The sequence below is a fragment of the Acartia tonsa genome, chromosome 4, assembly GCF_053477335.1.
Source record: "Acartia tonsa isolate MP-2025a chromosome 4, ASM5347733v1, whole genome shotgun sequence".
Taxonomy (NCBI): domain Eukaryota; kingdom Metazoa; phylum Arthropoda; class Copepoda; order Calanoida; family Acartiidae; genus Acartia; species Acartia tonsa.
The window spans coordinates 2,205,169-2,225,258 of NC_137263.1; the positions used below are offsets into that span (position 1 = coordinate 2,205,169).

The 20,090-nt window shown below is 32.1% G+C and overlaps 1 protein-coding gene across 6 annotated transcripts in view; it reads right to left on the reverse strand.

Annotated features, from left to right (window-relative positions):
- Positions 1-1,417: 1,417 nt before the first annotated feature.
- Positions 1,418-20,090, reverse strand: part of LOC145315662 (solute carrier family 2, facilitated glucose transporter member 1-like) — a 41,404-nt gene continuing 22,731 nt past the window's right edge. For 4 of the 6 annotated variants that reach the window (XM_080155668.1, XM_080155667.1, XM_080155666.1 and 1 more), the window contains exons 3-15: positions 18,916-19,116; positions 18,257-18,350; positions 17,730-17,872; positions 17,142-17,225; positions 16,269-16,347; positions 15,198-15,226; positions 14,378-14,437; positions 11,681-11,768; positions 10,111-10,334; positions 5,533-5,602; positions 4,693-4,826; positions 4,121-4,211; positions 1,418-3,683 (exon numbers count right to left, since the gene is read on the reverse strand). In XM_080155668.1, the coding sequence (XP_080011794.1) occupies positions 3,643-3,683; positions 4,121-4,211; positions 4,693-4,826; positions 5,533-5,602; positions 10,111-10,334; positions 11,681-11,768; positions 14,378-14,437; positions 15,198-15,226; positions 16,269-16,347; positions 17,142-17,225; positions 17,730-17,872; positions 18,257-18,350; positions 18,916-19,116 (1,338 nt within the window). In that variant the 3' untranslated portion in view covers positions 1,418-3,642. Of the gene's footprint in view, positions 3,684-4,120; positions 4,212-4,692; positions 4,827-5,532; positions 5,603-10,110; positions 10,335-11,680; positions 11,769-14,377; positions 14,467-15,197; positions 15,227-16,268; positions 16,348-17,141; positions 17,226-17,729; positions 17,873-18,256; positions 18,351-18,915; positions 19,117-20,090 lie in introns of all 6 variants that reach the window. The other 2 variants (XM_080155669.1, XM_080155665.1) reach the window with 1 other exon arrangement.

A 20,090-nucleotide genomic window follows, 5' to 3' on the forward strand; every position in this document is an offset into this window, starting at 1 on the left:
CTATCTCGGACGGACCGACCCTAATTATAGAAAAGCTTCGCTTTTAAAAATTGTGTTACTTGTACAAATAAATCATTACTCAGACAGTGTGAGGGATCCTATGCTTCATAATTTTATCTTCAAACATTTGCAAGCTTTCTGTGATAGTATAATGGAAATGAATTTATTATCACATCGATCTTGCACCATACTCCAATAAAGTAAGCCTCATACTGCTAGCGGGCTAAAAAAAAGACCCCCCCCCCTGTTTATCCCATCCCCTCCCCCCCTACTGAATAAACGAACTGTCCAATTAATGACAGGGGAAATAGAAACCTATATTGACGACACCTTTCCCCCTATCAATATCCACGTATATTCTAGTATATATACATCAGGGTTGGCTTTAAAAAAGAAAACAAAATACCTTTTACAGCCTGAAAAATTTCCATTTTGTAAAGTTTCCTGAACCTGTAAGAAAACCAGGGATCTAAAGGGAAAAGACAATGGACGATAAATTGACGATATCCCCAATTATGGTACACACAATTACCCCTTCTGTAGATTAAGATTGGTGGTTGTAACGTTTGTACACTCAACTTAATGAACCAATTCAATGCAAGTCCCCAAAGTTGTTGAGCCAACGAATAACAGAACATTATTATTAATTTTTGGGGACTAGTGTAATAAACAGGCCAATGTCCCCTCCCTCCCTGAAGAAAATAGAAATAAACACTGATGACGTGCGGAAATGCCCCTGTTATAGAGTATCTATCTAAAATAAACAATTAGTATCTATCTAAGTATAAAAACAATTATTTTTATCAAATATATTTATTCACATCTAATTTTTGGTCAACCAATTAAAAAATATTTTATCCTGCTACAGATATTGAACAAAACAGTAGAGTGTTGAGTATCAAAGGCTTTGTTTAAATCTAAAAAAGGAAAACATTTGGTAAAATTTTATTCATAGTTCATGCTCAATATCTGTTTATGCTATGAAATCAATTAACATAAGAAAATCATCATAAAAGTTTTAGACCCTAAATGATGAAGTTCTTAAAAACTACACATTAAAAAGCTCCTCAAATTATTGCAAACTAATGAAAACTTGACTTTTTTGCACTTAAAACAATTATTTACCTAATATATTATATTTTTAGTATTTTATTTTACTATTTTTATTCCTGACATTTAAATCTATTTTTTTAAAGCATGGGTTCAAAACCGATCCAAAACCGGTGGATTAGAACCGGTTCTCAGCCATACTGAAAAAGCATGTAAAGCATTGTATTATAGACAGCCAACAAAACTGGTTTTAATCTTAAAATTTTTCATTTAAAAAATATCCGGGGAAAACTGTCTATAATACGATGCGATAAAAAAACTATTCTTATTTTTATCAATTTTTTTCTTAAAATGCAGATCTAAGATATTTTTTTGTTTTGGTGGATCTTTTTAATTATCTATTACATTTATTACTTTTATTATATAAAACTTTGCTAGTTAAAATTATAATCTTAAAATCTAATTAGAGATATATATTTCTTTATGGCTAGATTTCAACAATATTTTCTTTTGCTGAAACTTTTAGATATTTCAATAATTTTTTCCTGTAAGGGATATTAAAGTCTTTAAAAATTGATTAAATTGTACAAAAATATGCTATAAATTCTACAAATCCTATAAAATCGCTGTTCATTTTTTATTGGGGAGGTAGCTAGTAAAAATTTGTTTGTTATTTAAAATCTATTGAAAAAATATAATTGTATCATTAAAATAAAATTTAATAACACTGCTTCTCTATAATTTGATTTAACCTTTAATTGCTACATTTATTGAACTTGCTTTTAATATTAACAAAATTATCGTCAAATAATTGTTTCGCTACAATTAGATATATCCTCCTTGTAGGTTACTGTCAGGGCTTGGCAACCGCAACCGAAGCCTCAAACTTAAATCCGTTATGAAAAGAGGGATTGCCACATTTGAGTCAAGTTTAGACTTCTAGAAGATTTTTAAATATTGTAAAAGGTAGAATTCCATGAGGCTTACAGACGGCTGACGCGCGGCTGCCGAGCCCTGTTGGTTACTGTACAAAACCAGGTGTCGATGTAACAATTAAATTCTCAACAACCGCTGGGTAACTTACGCATAAAAAATAATCTTATTTAGTTACAAGCAAACACAACAACACATTTAACATTTACAATTTGGATCTGGCACAGTTCATGGCAAAATATTCCTGGTAACGAGTATCTCCAAAAATATTAAGATTGGTAGCTACCAAACGGCTGTACATATATAACATACCTGCACACCGTGTTAAGCGGCATAAAAACCTGCAAGTATAACTTATACATCCCCCCGTTTTGCCCTTAGCAGCCTTAATAGAACATACATTTTTGGAGATAATCGTTACCAGGAACATTTTACCGTGAACTGCAGTAGATCCTAAAATTTTGTACATTTACCACTGATGAAATGAACTCAGAAACAATATTGCAAGTCAATATAAAATGACTTAAAGTCAATCAAACTAAATTAAAAGTCAATATTTTGACTTAAACTCAATAAGATGATATGGAGAAATGATAACTTAACAGAAAAAAATGTTGCTTTTTAAAATTTTTGGTATTGCGTTATTTGAACTGGTATGGATCTACCACTGGTTTTCATTTTGTGCATCTTAACATTTTTTTTGAATATTTTTCACACAGCAAGAATTCGATCACATTATTTGATAGCTTCATATTTTTGGAACAGAAGAAAATTATTTCCAGTATGGCTTCAAAACCGATTAATATCCGCTGGTTTAAAACCGGTTCTCATCAATACTAAATAATTATGTATAGCATCGTATTACAAACAAATTTCAACAATTATTTAAATTTAAATCATTTATATTTTTGTTATTCCGAGCCTTCAGCAAAACTGGTCTTAACCTTCTAATTTACCATTTTAATATCCGCGGAAAGCTGTCTATAACACGATGCAATTAATAACTTTTTGCCTTTAGAAATCAGGAAGATCATTTTCTTTTAAATTTTACTATTGCAAAAAATATAATATTTGCTAATTCTTAAAAGATATTGCAAAAGATATTATGACAAACAAATTGCATATTTTAAAATACATGTTTTATAAAAATAACATTCAATATTTATATTTTCAGTACTAGACTTTGCTTCATCTGTTTTTAAAAAAGGTTGGCATTTAAATTTTGATTCTTATTTTATCAAAATATTCTAATAAAGTACAGGTGTTCTATTCCGAATTTGTGTTTTAATCTCATACATGGTTTTCATTTAGATTTAAATCTTATTTTCAAAAAGTAACTTTTAATTTTAAGTTTAGATAATTGTATGAGATAAAAGGTGTTAAATAAAAACAATCGCTCACAATTTGAATTTGTAATAAAATATGCACTCTACTGGTAGGGTAACATTTTCCACAAGGGATAGGTCTCGAGCAGTGGTGCTCTGGAGAGGTGAATAGATTCAAAATTCAATATTTTTTGTCATCGTTCAAGCATGAATTAGGAAACCAAAACCAAACTTGTAGCTAAAATTGTAAGTTTATGATGAAAATTTTGAGAGCGATTGTTTTTTTTTACACCTTTTTGAATGAAAATGGATGTGCTTTCTCAATGATGTTGATTTACTTTCTGAACTGTGCAGTCACCTCCTCAACAGTTTTACCCTGAGTCAATGGATATATTATTACTTGGATGTTGCACCAGATTTTCATGTACTCTGATAAAGTAATGCTCGCAGCTGGCTAAAATTAAGATACCCACCCTCCATCCCCTTTACCTCATCCCCTCCTATGGTTGATTTATGCAAAATAATGACCCATGTAAAATAGTTTTTCTGTAATGCAAAAATTGCGATGGTACAAGCACTGCAAAGTTTTTAAAATTTGCAAAAAGACCTGTTTTTAATGCTCTTGTACTATCTCAATTTTAAAGATTTTTACAAAATTTCATTTTGTACCATCGCAATTTTTGCATTGCAGAAAAACTATTTTGCATGTGTCATTTTTTTGCATAAATCAACCATATTATGGCTGGGGGCTAAAATTTTAACAATTTTTTTTAACGGGACGGGGTAATATCCAGATATATAATATATCCATTCCTTAGTCTCAGGTACAACCAGCCACACATAGATGATGAACAGGAGCTGGGTGATTATAAAGATGATGAAAACATAGGGACCAGCAGCCAACTGAAAGAGATTAGATCAGATTAGATTTATTATTCTTGAGTATACATACATAAAAAGAACAACAATAATATATGAATTAAATGAATATTACATACATTTATATATACACTATACTACAGTCAAATTTAATTGGTGTTATTTATTTCACATGAAAATTTTCTTTCCCAATGACAAAATAGTTATAAACCTTCCAAGGACCTATGCCAAGCTACATTGTAAAGGAGTACCCGGTTGAGCGGTTAACTAGATCGTTTTGTACAGACACAGATCATGTTACTTTTATTTTATGGCTGACAACTAACCCTTTGATTGTACGACCTTTATCTGGAAGTCCTAACTGTGCATCGTAATGAGTTGCACATGTTTTGGGCTAAGGCATTCCCCCTACTCTAACTATTCGATCCTATTACCTTCCTGACAACGAGAAGATGCGCCATGTATTAAGCCAGGGTTGCAGGTTTTATCCAGTTATTAATCATACCTGGATTGGGGAGAAACCGAGACCAACAAGGAAGTTGGCTGACCAGTTGACAGCCACAGCAATGGAGGAGGCAATAGGTCTGCCTGACTGCGTAAACAGCTCAGTAACAAAGAACCAGGGGATTGAACCAGGACCTGAATATCATATATAATATATTATAGATAGGGCTGACATTGGTAGTATAGCATTAAACCTGCCAGACTGGGTAAACAGCTCTGTAACAAAGAACCAGGACCGGGAATAGAACTAGGACCTGTATATGAAGTTATGGCATAAAAACCTACCATACTGATGAAAACTCTCCTTACAATACGATATACTGGCAAAATATATTTGTAAATCACTCTGTCTCTCCGCCATTCAGCAGTCAATAATTCTATAGGGGAAAAGTGATTTTCTTAGCTATCATTTAAGGTAGACAACCGAAATATTTATTGAGGATTCCTATGGTCTGTGTGCATCTGTGTTTTGTACGTATAACTGTCGTAAATGCTTGTCTATATTGATGTTATCATCCTTGTTAATGCATTAAATCATATACTATCTTAAGTTTATTCTAACTGTTTAAACATTGGGATTAACAATAGTTATTTATCGCATCGTATTATCGACAGCCTTCCGTGGATATTAATATGAACAATTGTAAGATTATAACCAATTTTGTTATACCCGAGGGGCCGAGGGCGCAGGCTAACAAACCATGGTTTTAATATTATGATTTTTATTTTAATATTTGTAGAAAATTGTTTGCTATTCATGAGGTTTCAGTATAGCTTAGAACCGGTTCTAATCCAGCGGATATTAATCGGTTTCAAATCTATACTGGAAAAAAATGTTTACCTGTAGCGAAACCGACAACAAACAGGATGACAGCAACGATAGCCAAGTAGGAAATCCAAGAAATTGTTGCCTAAAAAGTATTCAATTGTAAGAAAAAAAATAATCACACTATCTTATTCGTTAGATCAAAAACTTTGGGTACCTTTACTTAATTTTGCTTGTAGAGCATTAAACCAATAACTTTCATATACAGAAGGGGTAATATTGTCTATCATAATTGGGTATTTACAGCAATTTATCATCCATTGTCTTATCCCGTAAGATCCCTGCCTTTTTGTCATACGTGGGATTTTGATGATTTTTAGTTGCATAATTTTTGCTTAACACATTGTTGCTTTTTTTATGAAAACAATTAATAATTAATGGATTTATTATTATTTTGATCTTACACCAGATTATCATGTACTCTAATAAAATGAAACGTGTAACTGGATAAAATAACCACCCCCCCCCCCCCATCTAACCCCTTTACCCAAACCCCTCCCCTCCTACTGACCATGTAAACAATCTGAATTGACGAAAATTTTTCCCCTGTCATAATATCCACGCATATTCTATATCCATTTTGCTATTGTACTTTGCTTTTTGCTTAAAAGTACACCTTTCAATAGTCATAAAAACGCGCATAGAGATAAAGATTCACAAAAAAAGAAAAAAAGTTTTATTATAACATTTTCCTATTCGTTGGCCTAACAACTTTGGGGACTTTTATTGAAATTTCACTGACTGGTTGAGTGTCTAAGCGTTTCAACCACTGAATGTAATTTACAGAAGGGGTAATTCTGTGTATCATCATTGAGGATGTACAAGAATTTATGGGTTATTGTCCTATTCCTTTAGATCTCAATTTTATTACGATAAAATTTAAAAAGAATTAGATTATGAGTAATTGTTTTTGATAAAAGTTGTTCTACATCTATTAATGATAGATATATGGTAAAAATGATAAAGGAAACCACAATTAATTCCTAAATAAACAACTATAAAGTGTTATACATACATATCATAGACTTCAGGGGTAAAAGGATAGATTAACCCTGTTCAAATTTCTTGTTGTTGTATTATCAATTATTGGATTTGCCTCCGACATGGATCTAGGGGCTCTGTGTACGAAGGGGGCTAAGAGTGACAGAAAAAAAACATAAATTCATCTAAAGACTTTATTTGAAATATATATAGCATTAAACTCAATCGGTTCAGTAGTCTTCGAAATCTACAGACAAAAAAACATTCTGCTTGTTAAAATAGAATTTTTAGGAAACTATAATTTATATTTATTCCTTTATCCAACTTTATACTTAGCAATATCTGTTATCATATCATGTATTCTTTTATAACACTATATCAGAATTTCCATTTATGTAGGATATCTAATCAATCAATGTATAAGTATAGATGTATAACCCAGACAACTATATGGTTCTAGTGATGTGGACCTTTTTTTTGTTGTAAAATTGCTTTATGCTCTATTGTAGCGACTTGGCTGTGTTAATATTTCCGACGCTATTGGCTGATATTAAAAGATATTGAAAGTCGGCAAAGTCCCTACACCGTGGATTGAGTTACATGTAGTTCTTGTCCCCTCTATTCTTTTACAATTTCATTTGAAAGATATGGCTTTAATGAAAAATGTTCATGGCTGACGACTTAGCGACAGACTAACGACATAAGAACAATATACTTATTTTATATCCAATTTATCCTAACCTAAACTGACCTAACCTAAGAACAAAAAAACTACCACCCTTTTTTCCAATTATCAAAATAAGGTAGGTGGTGGGGGGGGGGGGGGAAGTATCAGTGCCCAAGATGATACTTTGTGTGATAAGCCCCAAGTAAGTTAAAAGTACCTTAGTTTTATACTAAAAAAGTAAATATTTATATTATAGTTGGTCGTCATGCCTTCTTAACGTGATTTTAGCTTCTTATTAACTTAATAATTATTAAGTGAACAAGGATAATCATGTCCTAAGTAGAGCAACAATACAGGGTTAAAAAGGGATAAGACAAATGCTGATATATTTATGTACATTCCCAATGATGATACTTAAAAATTACCACTTCTGTACATTTTAAATTACTTATTGAATCTTTTGGACACTCAGTTTAATGAAACCAACAAAGCCAAACTCAATAAAGTCCCCAAAGTTATTAAGCTAACAAATAAGAAAGCGTAATTACAAAACTTTGGGGACCCTGCAAAGTAGCGCAACAATTACAACTCACAAACAATGCAATGCAAAAAAATTTTCTATGCTATTGAAACTTAGAAAGTATTTTTTTAAAATCACTTAAAAGGCAAATTTAATTGAAGCAACAAATAATTTTCGGGGGTCTGAGAGCCATACGGAAAAATCATTGTTATAATGTAGCTTCATTACTAAAAAGATAAGAAACTGTGTTTATAGTAAAATTGTGAGTAAAACTTGATAATTTAATAAAAACAAAATAAATTGTTTTTATCTTTAAAAATGTATGAATTGTAGTAAAAAGCACTGATAGGCCAATTTTATAATAAAGTAACAGGATCTGTGTCTGTCTATACAGAAGTATCTCGCTAACCGCTGAACCGATATGGTTCTCCTTAACAATGTAGCTTCTCATAGGTCCTAGAAATTTCTCGAATTTATTTTGTCTAAAAAGGAATAAGATAATGAATTAAAATATGATTTACATTATACATACCAAATTGCCCTACTGTACACTAGAATTAGTTTGGACACTTGTTTGAATGCCAAAGAATCAAAATTCGATAAAAGTACCCGAAAATTTATTTTTCGATTTTTGATATGTTCAAAAACTGTCAACCTGTCACTTAAAAACCTTGAAACGGCGTCCATGATCAACATGACATTGTGTTGATTTTTTAAAAAAATAAAAACAATTATGTCCAAAAAAGGCGTAAAAATTAAAAGCTTACAAATATTTTTAAAAAAATATAACAGTAAAGTGTTAAAAAGAAAGAATATATTCCTAAAGAGTCACAATTTTATTTGTCTTTGTTGGTATGGTAAAATCATCAATAGCTCAAAATTATTTTTTAACTACTTCACTAGATATCATAAGTGACCCTTAGAATAGACGTACATCCCCAATTACAGAGTGGCCGCGATACCAAAAATGATTAAAACGATGAAAAGTTGTTTATTCACGTTTTCTTATCTAAAATTATTTTAAAAAATAATAAAATAAACAAATTGTATTTTGTTTATTTTAGATGCTTGGCTTTTGTTTCATAATAAAAGTATTACATTATACATATTAAACAATAAATAAAGTAATAATAAGTTGATAATTTTTCAAAAACATGCAGATTTTTAACTTTTTAGGCAACGACTTTATGTATGTTATAATCATCCTATTCAACTGATTTTTGGAATAACAATTCCTAGGACAACAAGGTCTAATATTATAAGCAAAGCACCGCTATAATTAAACCCTTAAAGAAAAAGTCTTTATACAGTATCCTGTATTTAAACAATTTTGCAACAAATGTATGTATAATTTAGTTTAGACTTACAAGTTAATGTTCTGCTTATTAAGTTTTGACAATTTAAGTCTACAAGAGTTGAAAAATATTTTGACATTTATGAAACTGCTATTTTTCACGTTGTTACGGAGGGACATACTGACGAACGAACGTACGGATATACACTATCGATATTGAGTAGCTTCAATACATTTTTTAAAAACTCAGATATCTAAAGAGATAAGACAATGCTAGATACATTGATGTACATCCCAAATGATGATACACAAAATTAACCCTTCTGTAAATAACAATTAGTGGTAGAAACGTTTGAACACTTTGAACTTTATTAACCAACTAAACAAAATTCAATAGAAGTCCGGTCCCCAAAGTTGTTAAGTTGACGAATAAGAAAACGTTGTTATAAACCTTTGGGGACTAGTGAAATAGACAGCCCAATGTCCCCTCCCTCCCTAAAATAAAGCACTACTTACAGAAAGAACCAGAGATACAGGGAGGAGAGTTGTCATACAGAACATGATGCACAGACCAACAATCATCATAGTATAGTTATGAAGAGACATACAGTCATACGGACATACACTATATTGAGTAGCTACGCTACATAATAAAAAATTACTTACAGAAAGAACCAGAGAGACAAGGAGGAGAGTTGTCATACAGAACATTATGCGCAGGCAACAATCATCATTGTATAGTTATGAACAGGCATACAAACAGACGTACGGACATGCACCATATTGAGTAGCTACGCTACATAATATAAAACTACTTACAGAAAGAACCAGAGATACAAGGAGAAGAACATACATACATACAGAACATGATGCACAGACCAATAATCATCATTGCATAGTTATGAAGAGACATACAAACAGACGTACGGACACTATAGGTATTGAGTAGCTACGCTACATAATATAAAACTACTTTCAGAAAGAACCAGAGATACAAGGCGGAGAGTAGTCATACAGAACATGATGCACAGACCAACAATCATCATTGCATAGTTATGAAGAGACATACAAACAGACGTACGGACACTATAGGTATTGAGTAGCTGCGCTACATGATAAAGTACTACTTACAGAAAGAACCAGAGAGACCAGAAGGAGAGTGGTCATACAGAACATGATGCACAGACCAACAATCATCAAGGTCTTCCTACCAGCCTTCTCAATCAGGACCAGGGACACAAAGGTCATGGCCACGTTCATGGCACCCATGCCAAGGGTGGCAGACTGACTGGCCGACTCGTCCAGACCCGCGCTCTCAAAGATTCTGGTGGAGAAGAAGATGGCGGCGTTGATACCTACAAAAATAGATATATTAATGGATGTTAAACCAGATACTCATATTCTACATGTATAATAAAGTGAAATTCGCAGCGGGCTGAAATAATTATATCCTCCATCCTCCCCCTTTACCACTTTCCCTCCCCTCCTAATGGATGAACAAACTGACCAATAAATGAGTTCTATGTATTTTCTACATCCATTCCCTCAAAGTGGCTAGTTGAACAAAGAACCCCCCCCCCCTTCTAACCCTTATTTTGAAATGAATTGAAAAATTTCCATTATGATTCCTGTAACAGTTGGCCATAATGCCATAATATTTAGAGAGTAGCTACTCTATAGCTTTCGTTTCTGTTTTTAATATGATGGTCTGGGGCTTTTTTGAATACAAATTTTTACATGATGTAAGTATCTGTTTTTGGAATTTGGATTACAAGGACGATAAAGAACATTGTTTTAGCAAGCATCTCTATAATCAAAACATAATATGTAAGTATGTCTAAATTAGGCACTCTGGATTTTTGGAATTTTGAGACTTAATTCATGACGAATATTGAATTTGTTGTTATACTAATGGATAAACATGGATATATTGACAGAGGAAAATTTGTCGTCAATTTAGCATGCTAATATGGACCTCATTTATTGGTCAGTATGAGGGGGTAAGAGTAACAGAGAAAGTGATGGAAGGGGGGTATCATAATTTTAGCCAGCTGCGAGCATCAATTTTCAGAGTATATTCTATCTGAAAATCTGGTGCATCATCCAAGTGATAATATATCTAATGTAACTCTACATTAGTAAATGTTCTAATGCCTTAGAGCTTTTTTGTCATCCTTTTTACTATGAAAATTAGATAAACCAAATGCGCAAATAAGCTTTGATCAAAAGAATAAATTATTAGAAACAAAATTCTATTGAATGTTCTTATAAAATTGTCTTTTGTTCTTTAATATTCTTATTATTTTAATATATTTTGATTCTTTCAAAATTTTCTCTTTTGCGCACAATTTTTTTTACAATTTAAATCTTTTTAAAAAAAGAATTTTTCATCCATAATTTGAAAAGAAAAGCTCGTAAGGGTTAGAGGAAAAGGTTTAAAAAATTAAGATAATGAGACTTATTTTATCAATATAAATAATAAATTTATTTTAAAAGTTAACACTTCAAGTATCCCTTTAACAATGCTTTAGAGACTCATAATTAACAAGGATGACATACATAGAAGTAAAACTCTAAAATCAGAAGGAATTTTAAGAATTTGATTATAGAGATGCCTCCCTTATATTGATATTGTTCTAGGAATCATTATTCCAAAAATCAAATAAATGAATTATATAGCAATAGGATGACAAAATGATACCTGACAGTTGCTGAGCCAACATCATCATATTAGCAATGATAAGGGGAGTTCTCAGGGCCGGGTTGGTCAACATCTCCTTCAGGGTGACCTACAAAATATTTTAATATTAAGGGTAGTTCTGGTGGGGGGGATAGGGGGGGGGGGGAAATCTCCTTTAGGGTCACCTACAAAATATTTTAGTATTAAGGGCTGTTATTATAAAAGGGGTTTGCTTATATTTCATACAGGGTGATCTACATAAATATATTTATGTTAAGGGGAGTTTTCATGAAAAAGGTTTGTATACAAATAATTCATACAGGGTGGGCTACAAAATAGATCTTAGGGCAGGATTTGTCAAAATTTCCTTCAGGGTGACCTAAAAAATATTTTTATATTAAGGGGAGTTCTCAGAGCAGGTTTTGTCCTATAAGAGGGGAGTTTTCTGAAAAAGGTTTGTATACATATGTTTCATACAGGTTGACCTACAAAATATTTAATGTTAAGGGGAGTTCTTGAAAGCAGGGTGGCCTACAACAAAGTTCTTAGGGCATAGTGGGTTTCTAATTCTTACAGGGTAATCTACAAAATATCTTATTATTAATAGAAAGGGAAGTTCTTACGCAGTATTTGTTAATATTTCCTTTATGGTATTAAAATGTTAAATTTTTCTAAGTATATAAAACTTATAAAATACAAGGAAAAAAGAAAAATTTTTACAAGCAAAAAGTTGTTTGAAGTGCAAAAACTGGAGAGAACCTTGAAAATATGTCCGGCAATTTTTAGACATCAATTTTTAGACACATCCGTCATTGAAATACTTCAAAACACAAGGTCTTTATTCTATACCTATATGAGCGACAACTTTTTCTATTTTTTACCTTATGAAATATTTTTGACAGATTTTTTATAAAACGGCTTGCTTTATTGCATCAAGATCCATGACACGTCTATAAATGAGCTCGAGTTTTCCAATAGTACAGTCTTTAATAATCATAGTGCTCTAATAATCCTCATTAAACTCTCATTGACCAAAGCAATAAGACCTTTATTCTATTTGTTTATAGAATGAATCAAGTTTTTCAATCCATGTTGATATTTGAATTACATTGAAGTATTTTATCTTGATTTAATAAACAAAAAATATACGTTCATAATATAGAAAATTTAAGAAAACTCTGTTTTAAAAGAATTCGATTGTGGCGACACTTCCTTTGTGTTAAAATATTAAAACTAAAATTTTAATCATATTAACCCTTTGGTGATGGTAATATAAAAAAAATATAATCGAAAAAATATTTTTAAAATCATTTAAATTAATAAATATTTACTTCTTTCTTTTAGATAGTAATGGCGGGGAAGGAAAATTGATTTATTGAGAAATAGATAAATAGATATGTACTTAAGAAAACTAGCCAATAGCGATATAGTTATATTGAGCCAACTCTAGTATTTTAAATAAAGCTTACATAAATGTATTTATAATCATAAGTATTAATACTACGTAAAAAGTCTTAATTAAGTAAATTTTTTTTTAGATACTAATATCAAATAAATGATAGACAAGTTTGGTGGTCAGCAAAAAATACTTTAAAAAGTCAAAATAAGAGTATAATCTAGTTTACACTGCTTTAATTAGGCCCAAATAAAAATGTAGCAATTAGAAACGTGTGGGTGTACTTAAGCAGCATTATCAGGCGGGTGAAATGTGAATAAATCACATAATATCTAAAAGTGAACTAATTACAAGAGATAAATTTGCCCCCAAATAATTTAAAACCCGTTTTTTAGCCTCTCAATAAGGCTTATTTATACCTAAAATGTGCATATTTTCTAAAGATTTGTTTTTGTTGGAGAGGGGGGGGGGGTGGAGAAAGATAAAAAATTCCCACTCTTTGACTAAACCTATAAAAATTTAATGTAAGCCCTAATTTTTCTTACATTTTGCTGATTTTTCAAAAAAAAATAATATGTTATATATAAGTATTTGTTTAATAATAAGTATTCTAGTCAGCTACTTTATAATAGAGATTTGTCTATAATTTAATGACATAAAATTAGATAATGGATTTGTAGAGTTTAAATGAGAAAACCTAACCAATTACACTGCCATTTTCAATCTGTATAACACTTGCTTGTTCTTTTTTCATAAAAATGTTATTTCTGTTCTAATATATGGATATAATTGTCCTTGTTAAATTGTTATTTGCTGACATCAAGTAAAGCATTTGATTTTTAAAGAACAATTGCATTCAACATATTTCAAATACTTGATTTTTATAGACTTCAATACAATATCCCAGCAAAAAACATTTTCCTTTTTCGCCCCCCCCCTCCTTTATCCTAAATAATGATTTCAATAAAAAAAATATAAAGCACAGATTAATGGATGGGACTTTTTCAAAGATTTTGGTTGTCTTCAAATTAAAATTTCACATCTTTAACCAAAAAGTTTTAAATATTGTTGAACATTAAACATTCAGTTTAAATTAAACTAAATGGATATAAAAGAATAAATATAAAATTCAGATTTTTGCATTTAGAAAAGGATAAATCTATATAATAATAACAAAAGTAAACTTTCTTTAAAAAGTATTATCATCTTAATTTACACTTTAAAATTTATATAACTATAGCTATTTTATTAAAATTTTAAGTTACAGTTTTTGGGAGGATTCCTATTATGTCTTTAACTTATCAATGAAATAATTAGCTGACCTTTGGTACAAGCTTCATAGATTCTTGTTCTTGTTTCATCTCATCCATCTCATCATGAACCTCAAGGGTACCTCTCAACCAGGTCAGGGCTAAATAGTAACATTTTATATTTTTAAGAAAAAAGGGGAGGGGGCGGGGTTCACCCACTGAACCTATCATAAACTTCCAGGGTACCTCTCAACCAGGCCAATATTTTACATTTTTTGAGAAAATGGGGGGGGGGGTTAAGAATATCTCTAAGCCAAGTCAGGGCTAAATATCAACAATTTTAATTTAGGGAAATATTAGGGGGTAGGGGAGTCTACATAGGCGTCCAAGGGGGGGGGGGTAATGGGGCAATTACCCCCCCCAAATTTTTTTTCATTTTACCCCCCCCCATTTAAAATTTACCCCTACCCTGGGGGTGCTGTAGGCACCCCCAACCATTTAGGAGGGGGTATTTACCCCCCAAAACAATTTTTGGGGGGTAAATACCCCCCTCAAAATAGAAAATCTCTAACAAAAAAAATTTTTGCGCGCTTCGCGCGCATTTTTAATACTAAATTTTTGATAAAATTCAAATTAACCCCCCCAAAAATTTTACCCCGGGGGTAAATTTTGGGGGGGGTAAACAAATTTTACCCCTGCCAACAGATTTTAAGGGGGGTTATTACCCCCCCCAAGCAAATTTTACCCCCAGGGTAAAAATTTTGGGGGGGGTAAAAAAAATTTGCGGCGCTCTTCGCGCGCCATTTTACCCCCCCCTTAAAAAAATTTTACCCCCCCCAAAATAAAAAGCTTGGACGCCCCTGGGAGTCTACCCACCTAACCCATCATGAACCTCCAGGGTACCTCTCAACCAGGTCAGGGCTAAATATTAACAATTTTATTTTTGGAAAAAAATGTGGGGGAGGGGGATGGTATTTACCCAGACATCTCATCATGAACTTCTAGGGTACCTCTCAACCAGAGGTGGATTCTTAAAAAGAATCCACTTCAGGTCAGGGCTAAATATTACAGTTTTTATTTTATGGGGGAAATAAAGGGGGGGGGGGTATTAATAACAATCTTTATCTTTTTGAAATTATTTATGAGGGGGGGGGGGGAGGTCAACCCACCCATCTCATCATGAACCTCCAAGGTACCTCTCAACCAGGTCAGGGCTAAATATCAAGAATTTTAAAATGAGGGGGGGGGGGGAAGAATGGGAGGGGGCGGGGTCTCTAACCATCCATTCCTAAATAATATTCCTCTATCCATTCTTGAAACAATAAATATCCTTTTATTAATCGTGATCATTTCTGATTGGCAGAAAGGTTTAGGGCAAACTACATAGCATAGAGAACATTCATCCTAATATGATTTAATTTTTTTTGTCTTGATCTCCTCTTTTTTTTAAGTTGTGAAAAACATATATTAACAAAATAATATGAAAAATATTGCATAACTAAATTTCTAAGGATTCTTTGCAACTTAAAATTATTTAATTAATTATTTAAGAGCATTCTTGTTATATAATACAAAAAGCATGGATATTAAATTCATGGATGGACAAACGGAAAGTCAATTAAAAGGCAGACGTTCGGTCGCCATAAAAAAGGAAGAGAAAGATTATGAAAGAGCTTCGCTACTAAAAATTATCTCTTTGCAAAAACAGTGCAGAAGTTGCAGAGAACTTAATACACAAATAATTTAGGGATCTAAAGGGATAAGACAATGATAATACACTCATTACCCCCTCTACAGTGGTTGAAACGTTTAGATACTCAACTAAATGAACTAACCATTCAAAATTCAATAAAAGTCTCCAAGGTTGTAAAGCAATCGAATGAGAAATCATTATTATAAAACTTTGAGGACTAGTGTAATAAAACAGCCCAATGCCCCCCCCTCCTCCCTTCAAAAAAATTACCTTTGTTGGCGCCAATTTCATCATCTCTGTCCAACAGCAGAAACTTCGGGGACTCAGGGCAGAAGGGAAGGGTCACAATCTAAAAATAGCAGAGATCTTAAGGGATAAGACAATGGACAATAGATGGTGTACAGTACACACATGATACATCCTTAATTTTGATACACAAAATTAACCCTTCTTTAGTTAAAATTACAAGGTTATCAATCGTGATTTATTTATAGTGCCCAAAGATTTTAAGCCAACTAATAACATTAAGTTTATAAAACTTTGGGTACCAGTATAATTAAAGTCCTATCTTTAATTTATGATTTATAAAAAAAGATGAAAACTGTATAGTTAAAAAAATTTTCTTTTCTGACTTTTTTAAAAGTTTTTAAAACGTGTGTTTTTTAACTTTATTTCTTATTTGATTTATAATATTTACTTAAACATCCATCTTTTGGCATATTTACTTTAGATAAGAGAATCTATTTCTTAAAAAATATCATTTATTCAAAATAAACTTATTTACTTTAACTTTTAATTATGGCCATGTGCAAATTAAGTAAAATGGACTAGGTACTGTGTCTGTTTGTCTTTTTGTCTGTATGCCTGTCTGTCTATCTATCTATCTAACTATCTAACTATACCTGGAAAACAGCTGGTACAATAGTTAGAGAGAGAAGCAGAGGCCAGTAGTTGTCTGTACCCAAAACATTCTATCTATCTATCTATCTATCTATCTATCTATCTATCTATCTATCTATCTATCTATCTATCTATCTATCTATCTATCTATCTATCTATCTATCTATCTATCTATCTATCTATCTATCTATCTATCTATCTATCTATATCTATCTATCTATCTATCTATCTAACCAACTATACCTGGAAAACAGCTGGTACAATGGTAAGAGAGAGAAGCAGAGGCCAATAGTTGTCTGTGCCCAAAACATTCTTCATTCCCAAAATCTGAATAGAGTCACGTAGTACTAGTTAATATTATTACGTCACCAGGAGGAATACAAAGTTATCACGTAGCTAGATGGAAATAAAAATAAAGATGACACGTGCAAATGAAAAAAACCATATTGTTTTTAAATTGCAACATATACCTATATAATATAAATTAGGTCTTAAACAAAAGTTTTTAAGCCTAAGAATTAGATTTTAGGTCACAGGACAAATGCAGAAGTGACAAACGACATAGTGGACAAACGCAGGAGTGTCTAAAATTTTAAGTTGATTAAATATTTCTATACAGGTTAGGTTAATATATGAAAATACAAATAAGCCCGCAGCAGTGGTGAGGCATTTATAAAACCTATAAGATGGTTTAAAATAGGTTAGGTTAATTGTCCACTCCGACGTTTGTCTACTCCGACATTCATCCACTCCGGCGTTTGTCCTAGGACCATATTTTATGTTAGGGTATCGGCGTCCAATGTCCTCTCCCTCCCAAAAATAAAACAATACCTGAGCCAAGAGGATGGAGATGGTAATGATGAGCTGGTACACAGTGCCGATAGCTCCTCTCAGAGACTTGGGGGCAATCTCAGAAAGATACATGGGGGCCAGACCAGCGTTCAGACCAGAGTTAATACCAATCAACAGACGACCTACCAATCAAACAAGAATTACAACATCCATAATTTGTATTTGATATGAAAGGTCTTTTTTTATGGAACCTTTTAAAAAAAAGAAAATGGCCATTAAATTGCTGTACTTTCCCAATGATTACATAGAAAATCACCCCCTCCGTGGATTACAATAAGAAATTGAAACGTTTGGATACTTAACTTAATGAACCAACAAATCAAAATTCAATAAAAGCTCCCATAGTTGTTAAGCAAACAAATAAGAAAACGTTATTATAGAATTTTGGGGACTAATTTAGTAAACAGCCCAATGTCCCCTCCCTCCCTGCAAGGTGCATACAACCCACATGAGAACGTTTATAGATGATCATTTCAGAAAGCACCAAGCGCTAGATAAAAATGTACCTGCAATAAGCATCTGATAGCTGCCGGCCATCTTGGCCAGACCCATGAGCAGGGTTGCCAACACAACAAGGATATTGTTCAACAACAGGGCTGTCTGAAAAAAAACAAGAATTATTTAACTAAATGTATATATGCTACTCTGAAGAAAACCTGTAACGTTAACAATTAAAATTTGGAAAAAAATTTAATGGAATTTTAAATAAAACCTCGTATAAACATTTTTCGCAAAACAATTTCTATAATACCAAGACCTTTACATTTTTACATAGAACTGGTTGGTTAATTCAAGTAAAGTTTATTGACATTCGCTTTCGTCTGCTAGTAAAAGGATTAATGCTATTTTTGGCAGGTACTTGCCTGAAATAAACTTTTATACTGTTTGTTCTGTTTGGGAAAATATCAAAACTACAATTTAAAAATGGATGTAGAATATAATACGTGGATATTTTGACAGGGAGGGGGGAGGGGAAATTATCGTCAATTTAGCTTGCTGGCATGGAACTCGTTTATTGGTCAGATTGTTCATCCAATAGGAGGGGAGGGGATGGAAAACAGGAGGACGGGAGAAATCTATATTTTAGCCCGATGCAAGTTTCACTTTATTAGAGAACATTAATATCTGGTGTAACATCCAAGTAATAATATATCCATTAATTTACCTTTCTGCCAAAGTATGAAGATGCAAAGCCGACCATAGAGCCGCCAATCATACCGCCCACACAGAAGATGGCCACGACCCAGGACCAGATCAGGGTCACAGTGGTGGGATCCAAACACGTGGTGTCAACAGCTGTGCCATCAGTGACGTCATCAGAGCTGCTCGCATTTCCACAGTCTCCGCGGATCCACCCCTCAATCAACTAGAAAAAAGAATGATAAGATTCATGGATCTTAAGGGATATGACAATGAATGAATTATTCCCATTTATGATAAACAAAATTATCCATGATGTAGATTTAATTTATAATTGTAAGTGTTTGGACACTGCTAGTTGGACTAATTAGTCATGATTTAATAATTTTTTTTTAGCTAACGAATAAGAGAAAGTGTACTTTTATTACCAGTAAAAATTACATCCCATTTTTCCCTTAGAATTTGAACTTCATTCTATGTTTTGAAAAGTAGTTCAAAAAATAGTTATTAATCGCATCGTATTATAGACATCTTCCGCGGATATTAAAATAAAAAATGTAAGCTTTAAACCAGCTTAATACCAAAACTGGTATTAATTTTAATGATTTTTATTTTAATATTCGTTGAAAATTGTCTGTAATGCGATGCTTTACATGATTTTTTTTATATGGCTGACAACCGGTTCTAATCCAGCGGATATTAAAAGGTTCCTAACCCATACTGAAAAGATATTTCCAAACCTCATTTTATGGTATAAAAAAGGATTTTGTCTGGATAAAAAAAATGTAGACAGTTCAAATGTGCTTTTTGTCACGTAGCTAGAAAAAATAACTCGAGAGAAAAGTTTTTTTCTTATATTTTTTTTGACGATTTTAATGTAAAAAATGATCTAAAAAACATAGATTGATTAAATAAATTTTGGGGAAAAACTTAATTGAGTGATAGATAGAAAGATTTATAGAAAAAAGTTATAAATTCTTCGAATTTTTTTTTTGAACTTACATAACATTATTGGAACTCAATTATGTATTTTTACATTTTTAGAAATATTAATTTTTAAGTTTTTAAACTAGTTGCTTCGCACCTAGCCTATAAGGAAATACGGAAGAGCTCAGGAAAATAGCATAACATCAACTCATTTATAAAGCTTCCCTTAAAAGTTCAACCCAATCGGACCATCAATTTCCCAGATCCTTAGCT